Source organism: Amblyraja radiata, chromosome 21 (assembly GCF_010909765.2).
Source record: "Amblyraja radiata isolate CabotCenter1 chromosome 21, sAmbRad1.1.pri, whole genome shotgun sequence".
Taxonomy (NCBI): domain Eukaryota; kingdom Metazoa; phylum Chordata; class Chondrichthyes; order Rajiformes; family Rajidae; genus Amblyraja; species Amblyraja radiata.
In genome coordinates this window covers 39350194-39362846 of record NC_045976.1, presented here as the reverse complement: position 1 = coordinate 39362846, position 12653 = coordinate 39350194, and the positions used below count along the sequence as shown (strand labels likewise).

Below are 12653 nucleotides of genomic sequence, written 5' to 3'. Positions count from 1 at the left end.
AGCGGGTCAGGCAGCAACTAACTTAGAGTCTGTGGAATTCTCTGCCTCAGAGGGCGGTGGAGGCAGGTTCTCTGGATGCTTCCAAGAGAGAGCTAGATAGGGCTCTTAAAAATAGTGGAGTCAGGGGATATGTGGGGAGAAGGCAGGAACAGGGTACTGATTGGGGATGATCACATTGAATGGCGGTGCTGGCTCGAAGGGCCAAATGGCCTACTCCTGCTCCTATTGTCTATTGGCCAGTTTGGGCAACACAGTGGCGCAGCGGTACAGTTGCTGCCTTACAGACCCGGGTTCGATCCTGGCCACGGGCGCTGTCTGTGTGGAGTCTGCACGTTCTCTCTGTAATGGTGTGGGTTTCCTCCGGGTGCTCCAGTTACCTCCCCACACTCCAAAGACATGCGGGTTGGTAGGTTAATTGGCTACGGTTTTAAAAAACTGTCAATTGTCCCTAGTGTGTAGGATTGTGTTGGTGTGGGGGGTGATCGCTGGTCGGCGTGGACTCAGTGGTTAGTTTAGAGTTACAGTATGGAAGCAGGCCCTTCAGCCCACCGAGTCCGCACCGACCAGTAATCACCCTTACACCAGTTGTCATTCAGGACAATTTACAGAAGCCAATTCACCTACAAACCCGCACGTCTTTGGGATGTGGGAGGAAACCGGAGCACCCGGAGAAAACCCACGCATTCTCTGGAAAAACGTGCAAACTCCACACTGGCAGGTGAGATTAAAAAAACAAAATTCCAATCTGACAGGGGGATCCAGCCAATTGGAGGAAGGTTTAGCAAGGCTGTGGTGTAAGGGCAGGGGATTAGAATTGATTGCAGAGATCTTTGATCTCATAAGCGACAGGAACATAATTAGGCCATTCGGCCCATCGAGTCTACTCCCCCATTCAGTCATGGCTGATCTATCTTTCCCTCTCAACCCCATTCTCCTGCCGTCTCCCCATAACCCCTGACACCGGCACTCATCAAGGTTCTATCTATCTCTGCCTTAAAAATACCCATTGACTTGGCCTCCACAGCTGTCTGTGGCAAAGAATTCCTCAGATTCACCAACATGTTATTGTGTGCTAACCAGTCAGCGGAAAGACAATGCAAGCATCACACAGTGTACAGATACAGGATAATGGGAATAACGTTCCGTGCTAGATAATAGTCCAGGGAAGTCCGATTAAAGATAGACAAAGAGCTAGCATTAACACGATGGGCCAAATGTCCATCACTGTATCAGTCTGTGACTATCTGATTATAAGCAACTTGTGCTCGCACAGTTTTGTGAATATAAATTCACCGCTACATATTTAATCATTCATCGACAGATCATCAAAGTAGCGAAGCACGTCATTGTCTATATACTTCTACATCAGTTGAAGTCATCACTTGCATGGAAATTTGCCGTGCTCTCTTCCCATTTATTTCATCGGCCCCTTGCTGTGGACAGTAAGTGACAGCGAAGGGGGATGTGTTTAAATTTGTGGTGTGGTGTAGCTGTAAACTATAACAGTATCCAATGCAGCTTGGAATGTAGTCGGTGACCTACTTACATCCTACTTTACCCCTGATACCATGATTAAAAGCTGCTTTGAATCCAATTTTCCCTCCAGGGATTTTGATTTGCAAGAATTTCACAAACAGGCGAAGGAGGCTGAGGATCAATGGTGAGAGATGCAAGGAAAAACACACACACACACACACACGTACACACTTACACGCACACGAGTACACACACACACACACGCGCACACACACATGCACATGAGTACACACACACATACGCACACACACGAGTACACATGCACACACACACATGCACATGAGTACACACGCACACAAACGCGCGCACACACATGCACTTGAGTACACACACACACACATGCACTTGAGTACACACACACACACATGCAAATGCGTATGCACACGTGCGCACATGAGTACACACACGCACACACATGAGTACACACACGCACACACATGCACATGAGTACACACACGTATACACACACACACGCGAATACACACACACACACGAGTACACACACACATATGCACATGAGTACACACACACACACACACACGAAAATGAGTATGCACACGCGCGCGCGCACACATACGCACACATATTCACATGACTACACACACATGCACATGAGTACACACACACAAATGCATATGAGTACACACACAAGCACACATACACACACACGCACATGAATACGGACACGCACGCACATACACACACACTCACTAGTGGCAATTTACAGAGGGTCAGTTAACCTACAAAGCAGCTGGTCTTTGGGATGTGGGAGGAAGCCGGTTGCATTTTTTAGCTAATTATTGTCATGTGTACCGAGGTACAGTGAAAATCATTGTTGTTCCGTGCTATCCAGTCAGCGGAAAGACTACACCCGATTCCAATCGAGCTGTCCACACAGTGTACAGACCCAAGGGAATAATGTTTAGTGCAAGATAAACTCCAGCAAAGTCCATTTAAAGATAGTCTGCGGGGGGTCTCCAATGAGGTAGATGGTATTCAGGATCGCTCTCTATAGGATGATAGGATGGTTCCGTTGCCTGATAACAGCTGGGAAGAAACTGTCCCCTGAATCTGTCCCTGTGTGCGTTTTCACACTTCTGTACCTCTAGCCTGATGGGAGAGGGGGAGAAGAGGGAGTGACCGGGGGTGAGACTGGTTCTTGATTATGCTGCTGGCCTTGCCGAGGCAGGGTGAGGTGCAGATGGAGTCCATGGAAGGGAGGTAGCACATGCTAAAGCCCTGATACCATGGGCATGTGCTACCTCCCTTCCATGGACTCCATCTGCTCCATCGGCAAGGCCAGCAGCATAATACATGCATTGGTTACTGCACAAATGCATATAAAGATAGATGCACGCAGACTTATTAACAAACAGTCACACCTAAAATAAGCATATGTAGCTCCACACACTCTTGTGCCTATTCAAGCATATATTGTATTCCAATACCTCCATGAGTGTTTAATTGTTAGCAGAAAGTCACTGTTAATATGGAAATTAGATAATAATTAGATTTATAAACAGATTACATTTCCAGTGTTCCCTTCATATTCCAGACTAACAAGTGGGGAATTTACGTAAAATTAATATTGTTTCACTTTAAGTAAATAATAATCTCCGCGCCTGTTCCACTCATCTGGGATCGAATTTCCCAGTGTCATCTTTCAATAACATTTTAATTAGCGGCTCTAATAAAAATCGAGCAAACTTGTTTCGGGCTCCCTAACACAAAGACAAATCAGAGGCTCTATTTCAATTTATAAGAGCACTTTTTCCAAATTAAGGGATCAATTTGCCTCAGTTTTGTTTGTGGGAACAGGCTGCGCACAAAATGGCTGTCAGAGTGTTTTCCCCCCATCCCCTCTCACACACACACACACACACACACACACACACACCCATCATGTCCTTTTGATGAGGGTTCTTGAAAGAGTTCTGGGAGTCACGGTCCGTTATATAGACCTATCTGCCCCCCCCTCCCCACTCCCCTGTTCAAGCAGTGAGCATCTTCCTAATATGGTGTCGATTTGCGCATTTAACCCTTTCAGTCAGACGGCTGCCTTTAATCCTGAGGGCCCCCGTGATATTGCTGTGATTATGGTGACAGAGAAACAGTGAGCGGTCTCGGACTCCAGAGAACGCTGACGAGTTTCCTTGCGCTGACTGTGGTGTCGATGTGCTCCGTCTTCCGATATCTCGTTCCTTGGCTTTTGTTTTGTGCATGGAGCGCTGCTGTGCATCTCCAGAGGGAGCTCGGTGCCTTGGTGAGATCCAGCGAGCGTCTAATCCCCACATATTACAAAGTGCGGCAATGAACAATGATGCTAAGCATTCCAGCATTTGATGTAACGTTGTGGTACTCTTCTGGATATTCTCTCTCCCCACTCCGTCATTCCGCTTCACTCTGTACTCTTCATTAGTAATCTTCTTGTTCAAGCAACCTAATAATTTCCTTTGAAATGTATTTATGGACCCTGCCTTATAGCACATGCTGGGAGGGAGTTGCTCATTCCACCACTTCCAGCATGAAGGAATTGCTTGTAGTCATGGGGTTGCGATCACTTGTAACATCACCAATAGTCATAGAGTGATACAGTATGTAAACAAGCCCTTCAGCCCAACTTGCCCACACCGACCAACATGTCACATCTACACTAGTCCCACCTGCCCGCGTTTGGCCCATAACCCTCTAAATCTGTCCTATCCATGTATCTGCCTAAATGTCTTTTAAATGCTGTCGTAGCACCTGCCTCAACTACCCTCTCTGGCAGCTTATTCCATATATAGACAGAGTTGACGTGGATAGGCTTTTCCCATTGAGAGTAGGGAAGATTCAAACAAGAGGACATGACTTGAGAATTAAGGGACAGAAGTTTAGGGGTAACATGAGGGGGAACGTCCTTACTCAGAGAGTGGTAGCTGTGTGGAATGAGCTTCCAGTGGAATTGGTGGAGGCAAGTTCGATTTTATCATTTAAAAATAAATTGGATAGGTATAAGGATGGGAAAGGAATGGAGGGTTATGGTCTGAGTGCAGGTAGATGGGACCAGGGGAGAATAAGTGTTCGGCACGGACTGGAAGGGCCGAGATGGCCTGTTTCCGTGATTGTTATATAGTTATATAGTTACCACCCTTTGTGTAAAAATGTTACCCCTCAAGATCCCATTAAATCTTTTCCTCCCTCACCTTAAATCTATTTCTCCTGGTTCTTGATTCCCCAACTCTGGGCAAAAGGCAAAATTTACCCAATCTATTAAATAAGCAAGCAGGTACAGCAGGCAGTGAAGAAAGCGAATGGCATGTTGGCCCTCATAACAAGAGGAGTTGAGTATAGGAGCAAAGAGGTCCTTCTGCAGTTGTACAGGGCCCTAGTGAGACCACACCTGGATTATTGTGTGCAGTTTTGGTCTCCAAATTTGAGGAAGGACATTCTTGCTAGTGAGGGAGTGCAGCGTAGGTTTACAAGGTTAATTCCCGGGATGGCGGGACTGTCATATGCTGAGAGAATGGAGCGGCTGGGCTTGTACACTCTGGAGTTTAGAAGGATGAGAGGCTTTCTTATTGAAACATGTAAGATTATTAAGGGTTTGTACACGCTAGAGGCAGGAAACATGTTCCCGATGTTGGGGGAGTCCAGAACCAGGGGCCACAGTTTAAGAATAAGGGGTAAGCCATTTAGAATGGAGATGAGGAAACACTTTTTCACACAGAGAGTTGTGAGTGTGGAATTCTCTGCCTCAGAGGGCAGTGGAGGCCGGTTCTCTGGATACTTTCAAGAGAGATCTAGATAGGGCTCTTAAAGATAGCAAAGACCAGGGGATATGGGGAGAAGGCAGGAACGGGGTACTGATTGTGGATGATCAGCCATGATCACATTGAATGGCGGTGCTGGCTCGAAGGGCCGAATGGCCTACTCCTGCACCTATTGTCTATTCCTCTCATGATTTTATCCACCTCAATAAGATCACCCCTCATTCTCGTGCGCTCCAAGGAATAGAGTCCCAGCCTGCTCAACCTCTCCCTGCAGCTCAGACCCTCGAGTCCTGGCAACATCCTCGTAAATCTTCTCTATATCCTTTCCAGCTTGACAACACCATTCCTGTAACAGGGTGACCAAAACAAACACAATAGCCTAAATGTAGCCTCACCAATGTATTGTACTCAGCACTTTGCAGTTTTACTCCAACACTGGTTGTCCTGTTTCATAGGTGAGGGGGATGGGGGAGGTGACATTATATAGAAACATAGAAAATAGGTGCAGGAGTAGGCCATTCGGCCCTTCGAGCCTGCACCGCCATTCAATATGATCATGGCTGATCATCCAACTCAGTATCCTGTACCTGCCTTCTCTCCATACCCCCTGATCCCTTTAGCCACAAGGGCCACATCTAACTCCCTCTTAAATATAGCCAATGAACTGGCCTCAACTACCTTCTGTGGCAGAGAGTTCCACAGATTCACCACTCTCTGTGTGAAAAATGTTTTTCTCATCTCGGTCCGAAAGGATTTCCCCCTTATCCTTAAACTGTGATATCTTGTCCTGGACTTCCCCAACATCGGGAACAATACTGGTGTACCATGACACCCAGGTCTCGTTGCATCTCCCCTTTTCCTAATCGGCCACCATTTAGATAATAGTCTGCTTGTATTTAATTTAATTTAATTTAATTTAATTTAATTTCATAAAGTGCCCCAAGACAGCTTAAAATTATTAGATATCTCAAAACTTTTTTTTTGCAAAGGTGGACTGAGGGGTTAATGATTTAACAGGAACCCGAGGGGTAACCTTTTTCACACAAAGGGTGGTGGGTGCATGGAACGAGCTGCCGGAGGAGGTAGTTGAGGCTGGAAGTATCGCAACGTTTAAAAAACATTTAGACAGGTACATGGATAGGACAGGATTCGAGGGATATGGGCCAAACGCGGGCTAGTGTGGATGGCCGGTGTGGGAAAGTTCGGCCGAAGGGCCTGTTACCACGCTATGATATCTCAAGACTCTTCCCCCCATCCCCCAAAAAGAGACTTACAAATTGTTGTGGTCTTAGGAGTGTGCAGGAAGGAACTGCAGATGCTGGTTTAAACCGAAGATCTTATAGCTCTAAGGTAGACAAACTCAGCTGAGTTTCTCCAGCACTTTTGTCTACCTTCGATTTTCCAGCATCTGCAGTTCCTTCTTAAACATCTTATAGCTCTAAGGTCTTTGGTTTAAACCGAAGATAGACACAAAAAGCTGGAGTAACTCAGCGGGACAGGCAGCATCTCTGGAGAGAAGGAATGGGTCGAGATCCTTCTTCAGGCTGGTAATATGAGGGACTGCAGCAACACTTTGCCCAGTTTTAAGTCTGTTTCAAGTCAGCCACTCCGGGGCACAAGGAGTTAACAACAGTTCTGCTCTTTGGTCGCTCGGCGGAACACGCCAAATGTGTTCATTCAGTGGAAGCCGCTTGCTGCGAATTTTTTTGTGTGTGTGTTCGAGAACATCTTCGGCTTGGCACTAGTTTGGATCAGTGTTGAACCTCCTACTCTCAGCAGTCAGCACCTCCAGTTGCATCTGAGGCAACTCCTTCACCCTCCACCCCTCTGCACAGTGAAGGAAGGAGAGAGAGAGAGCGAGAGAGAGGGGGAGGGAGAAAGAAAGAGAAAGAAAGAGAGAGCGAGAGCGAGAGCGAGAGATGCGGTAACTGCACAGATCCTCCAGCACCTGTCCCTCTCGATCGGCGGGACATCAGTTTTCAGTCTAGAGGACTATCTCGCCCAGGGCTGTCTCGTCGCCACAGACAGGGTGCTGAAGGGGGGGGGGAAACATGACCGCTTTCCAGATGGACTTTCTGCCCGAGAGCATGGTGGATAACTGTGGCCTGGCCTCCGACAGACTGTGAGTAAAACGAGGAAGGAGACGGTCTCCAGAATATGCAGGCGCTTGCTTTGCTGCGGGCCAGCGGCGTGGGCTTGTTGGGGGCAGGAGTCTCTGGCGTTGGAGAAGCAGTGGGGGGAGGATAGAGGGCAGAGAGGGGTGGGGGGAAGTGGAGAGGGGAGAGAACAGAGGGGGGGGGGGGGGGGGGGGAGAGAGGTCAGAGCAAAGGAGAGACAGAGAGGGAGATAAGTCAAGGGATAGGAGGGGGGAGAAGAGAGGGGGGAGAGATGGGGGGGGGGGGGGGAGGGGAGGAGAGGGGGGAAGGAGAGAGGAGAGGGGGGTAGAAGTGGAGAGGGGAGAGAACAGAGGGGGGGGGAGAGGTCAGAGGAAAGGAGAGACTAGAGGGAGATAAGTCAAGGGATAGGAGGGGAGGAGAGGGGGGAGAGGAGAGAGAGAGGAGAGGGGGGGAGAAGTGGAGAGGGGAGAGAACAGAGGGGGGGAGAGAACAGAGGAAAGGAGAGATAGAGGGAGAGAAGTGAATGGATATGAGGGGGGGAGAAGAGGGGGGAAGGAGAGAGGAGAGGGAGAAGAGGGGAAGGGGAGAGAAGAAATGAGAGGGGGAGGAGAAGGGGAGAGGGACAGAAGGAGAGAAGGGGAGAGGGACAGAAGGAGAGAAGAAAGAGAGGAGGAGAGAGGGAGTTAGAGAAGAAAGGAGAGGGGGGGAAGAGAGTGGAGAGGAGAAGGGGGAGGGGGGAGAGGAGGCGCGGGGCTGTTTTTCCTACATTGTCCTGGGTGAAAGGACGGGGAATGGCCAGGACTTTCCGCGCTCACTCACTCACTCTGTGTCTGTGTGTGTGTGAGAGAGAGAATGAATACAAGATGGAGAGCGTGTACACGGTGTCCGTGCTGCCGTGGGGGGAGGGGGGGAGAAGCGGCCGCATCGCCTCCACTCCCCAGCCCCGCGATTGCCCTGTCCCAGTCCTAGTCCCAGTCCTAGTCCGGCCCGTCCCGGCCGCCGCGTCTCCCTGACTCCCTGCCCTGCCCGCCCGCTACTGCTGCTGCTGCTGGAGAAATGGGGGGAGAGGGAAGGAGGGGAAGGGGGGGAGAGAGGGAAGGAGGGAGGGAAGGAGAGGGAGGGAAGGAGGGAGAGGAAGGGAAGGAGGGAGGGAAGGAGGGAGAGGGAGGAGAGGGGGAAAGGGAGGGGAGTGAGGAGGAGTGAGGAGGGGAGACGATAGTGTCACTGACCAGTTGTCCTGTCCTGCAGAGTCTGGGACCACCAGGGTGCTCAGTTGCTTCCCCCACCCTCAACATCCAGGGGAAGGGGAGTGGTGGTCAGTGTGTGTGTGTCTCTCTCTCTCTCTCTCCCCCGGACAGAATCCCCCCCCTGTGGTCAGTCTCTCTCCCACACCTGAGGGTCTGTGCCCCTGTCCCCTGGGGGTTAGTCTCCTCAGTCTCTCCCCCACTCCTCCTCTCCTCTCCTCTCCTCTCCACCCTCCCCCCATCTCTCTGTCCTCCCACATCCTGCTGCACGAGGAACATCACGAGGACGTTAAGAAATGAACAAGAAATTGAACTGTTCTGTTTATTTTTGTTTTGGCAAATATTGGTGGTTTATGAATTCTTAATTCATCTTCAAATAATTACTAGAATATGTGTGTGTGTTTGTGCGTGTGTATCTGTCTGTGTGTGTGTCTATGTGTGTGTATCTATGTGTGTGTGTGCGTGTGCATCTATGTGTATGTGTGTATCTGTGAGTGTGTGCGCGTGTATCTATGTGGGTGTGTGTGCGTGTATCTATGTGGGTGTGTGTATCTATGTGGGTGTGTGTGTGTAGCCTGTGCAAGATGATTTGTAGATGAGCGCTCGTGTAACTGAAGACCCAGTAATTTTCTCAACCGGGAGTGTGTGACGTAGTGGGTGTTGAGGAAGGGCTGCAGTGGAACGTGGGGCAATTGGCCATGGTTCCAGTCCCACTTGCATTCCGCTAACCCTCACCGAGTGAGGCCGGAAGCCGCTGGGGCAGAAGAGACCAGGTTGTGGTCTTGGGTCTGCTGAAGCCCTGCTGACCTTCTCTGGGAAGTGAAAGAGCACGATAACAACTATTTGCAACGTTTAAGAAATAGTTAGACAGGTACATGGATACGGGCCAAACGCAGGCAGGTAGGACCAGTGTAGATGGGACATGTTGGGCGGTATTGGGTAAGTTGGGCCGAAGGGCCTGTTTCCATTCTGTATGACTCCATGACTCTTAAGCTACACATCTGACTGAAGAAGGGTCCCCTCCCAAAACGTTGCCTGCCTATTCCCTCCAGGGATGCTGCCTGGCCCACTCAGACCTCCACGCTTTGTGCTTTTTCATCAGTGATGTGCTGGGCCACTCCACTGAGCCTCTGCATCACGGGGATGAGAGGATTGTGACCCAGCCAAGTCCAAATAAAACGTGCATATTCCACGTAGTCCTAAAACAGTGTGTAAGTAGGACCCGCTGATGCTGGTTCATGCAGGAGAGAGACACAAAATGCTGGAGTAACTCAGTGAGTCAAGCAGCATCTCTGGAGAAAAAGAATAGGTGACGTTTCTGATCGGTCGGAAGAGGGGTTGTGGCCCGAAACGTCACCTCTTCTGAGTTGAGTTGAGTTTAGTTTATTGGCGCGAGGTACAGTGAAAGGCTTTTTGTTGCGTGCTAACCAGAGGAGCGGAAAGACAATACATGATTACAATCGAGCCGTCCACTTTGTACAGATACATGATGAAGGGATTAAATTTTAATGCAAGATAAAGTCCTATCAAAGGTAGTCCAAGGGTCTCCTTTGAGATAGATAGTAGCACAGGGCAGCTCTCTAGCTGCTGGTAGGATAGTCCAGTTTAGTTTAGTTTAGTTTAGAGATACAATGTGGAAACAGGCCCTTCGGCCCACCATGTCCTTGCAGACTAGCGATCCCCGCACACTAGCCACAAGTTACAATTTTTACCAAGCCAATTAGCTATAAATCTGTTCAAAAGGGAACTGCAGATGCTGGAATATCGAAGGTACACAAAATTGCTGGGGAAACTCAGCGGGTGCAGCAGCATCTATGGAGCGAAGGAAATAGGCGACGTTTCTGTACGTCTTTGGAGTGTGGGAGGAAACTGGAGCTCTGGGAGAAAACCCACACAGGTCACGGGGAGAACGTACAAATTCCGTACAGACAGTACCCGCAGTCAGGATTGAACCGGGGTCTCTGACACCGCATCACCGTGCCATCCCTAAGTTGCCTGATAACAGCTGTGAAGAAACTTTAGCTGAATCTGTAGGTGTGCGTTTTCACAGTTCTGTACCTCGTGCCTGATGGGGGAGAGGTTGAGAAGAGGGAGTGACCAGAGGGGGGGGAGGGGTGAGACTCGTCCTTGATTATTATTTCATTTTCCCCCAGAGATGCTGCCTGACCCTCTGAGTTACTGCCGCAGTCGCGACACAGTGTGGACAAAGCATCTACACTTGCTCGCTGCTGGATGAATGGGGAGGGTTACAGCTGGGTCGGGATGAGTCCACTGTTGGTGTGCAAGCTTGTAGAATCTGGCCACCGACAGCGAGTTGGGAATTAAGGAACATTCCTTCAGCCCTGTTCTCGGGAGGACGTGTTTCCAAACAGGCCAGCTGTTCTTTGTCTCGTCGCGGGACCTGTTGAAAATAGGAAAGAATGTCCTTGCATATCTTTTGATTTTTTTTTGTTCTGCATTCAGTGTTTGAGCCCGTGACTTCCACAGCAAGATAAAATGCCTCCTCTCCATTGACTGTAGGGGGTGGAGAGGGAGGAAAGGGGTAGAGTTGCTGCCTTACGGCGCCAGAGACCCAGGTTCGATCCCCACTACGGGTGCTGTCTGCGCGGAGTTTGCACGTTCTCACCCTGACCCGGGTTGGTTTTCTCTAAATGCTCCAGTTTCCTCTCACTCTCCAAAGACATACTTGGGTCACAAAAAAAAAGTACTGGAGTAACTCAGCAGGTCATCTCTGGAGAACATGGATGGGGCGACCCAAAAGGTCACCTATTCGTGTTCGCCAGAGATGCTGCCTGACACCCTGGAGTTCCTCCAGCACTTTGTGTCTTTTGTTTTCTATTTAGCATCATGCAGCACAGAAACAGGCCCTTCGGCCCAACTTGTCCAAGCTAACCCATCTACCTTAGTCTCATCTGCCCACACTGACCCATATCCTTCTGACCCTTTCCAAAGCATGTACCTGTCCAAATGTCTTAAATGTTATCAGAGTGTCTGCCTCAACTATCTCCTCCGACAGCTCGTTCCATATACCCACTACCATTTTAGTGTGGAAAAAGTTGCCCCTCCGATTCCTATTAAATCTTTCCCCCCTCAACTTAAACCTATGTCCACTGGTTCTCAATTCCCCAACTTTGCATATTTCCCCTATCCTTTTTATGATCTTGTAAACTCCAGAAGATTACACCTCATCCTCCTGCTCCCCAAGGAATGCAGTACTAGCCACTCAGCACGAACTCGGTGGTCCGAAGGGCCTGTTTCTCCAAACCCTCCGATTCCTATTAAATCTTTCCTCTCTCACCTCACCCTACATCCTCTGGTTCATCATTCCCTTGCTGCGAGTTCAAGACTGCATTCTATGCATATATCCATGCACCCACTTTGTGGGAAAAAAATGTCCTTCGGGTTCCTACCTTATCCAATATCCTCACCTTAAATCTATGTCCTTTGGCCTTTGATTCCCCTAATCTGGCCAAGAGACTGTGCATTCACCATATCTAATCCCCGCGTCATCTTATACACTTCTAGAAGATCACCCCCTCATCCTCCTGCTCTCAAAGGAATAAAGCACTAGCACTTCAGGTTCCTATTAAATCTTCCCACTCACACCTTAAACCTTTGCCCTCTGGATTCCCCTGGATGAAAGACTGGACATTTGCCCTCGCCACCCGCTCATGATCTTGTGTCCACCTCTATAAGATCGCCCCTTATTCCCCAGCGCTCCAAAGGAATAAAGTCCCAGCCTGGGTAGACAAAAGTGCTGGAGAAACTCAGCGGGTGCAGCAGCATCTATGGAGCGAAGGAAATGGGCAACGTTTTGGCCAAAAGTCCTAGCCTGCCCAACCTCCCCCCCCCCCCCCCCCCCCCCCCCCCCCCCCACCCCTGTAGCCGAGGAACCTCCAGTCCTGGCAATGTCCCCGTCAGCGGTTCGGTCCCGTTTAGAACCTCGTATTGAGGTGAGATCTCGTGGGAGATATCTCCGATCCATTTGCGAGTGCAGATTCAGC

The 12653-nt window shown here is 49.5% G+C and overlaps 1 protein-coding gene across 8 annotated transcripts in view; it reads left to right on the top strand.

Moving 5' to 3' along the window:
* celf2 (CUGBP Elav-like family member 2) overlaps positions 1-12653 on the top strand; it is a 579470-nt gene that overhangs the window by 302062 nt on the left and 264755 nt on the right. The window contains exon 1 of one of the 8 annotated variants that reach the window (XM_033040141.1): positions 6921-7410. The exons of the other annotated variants lie outside the window; for them this stretch is intronic. Within the exon in view, the coding sequence (XP_032896032.1) occupies positions 7340-7410 (71 nt within the window). The 5' untranslated portion in view covers positions 6921-7339. Of the gene's footprint in view, positions 1-6920; positions 7411-12653 lie in introns of those variants that run through there. 8 annotated transcript variants of the gene reach the window in all.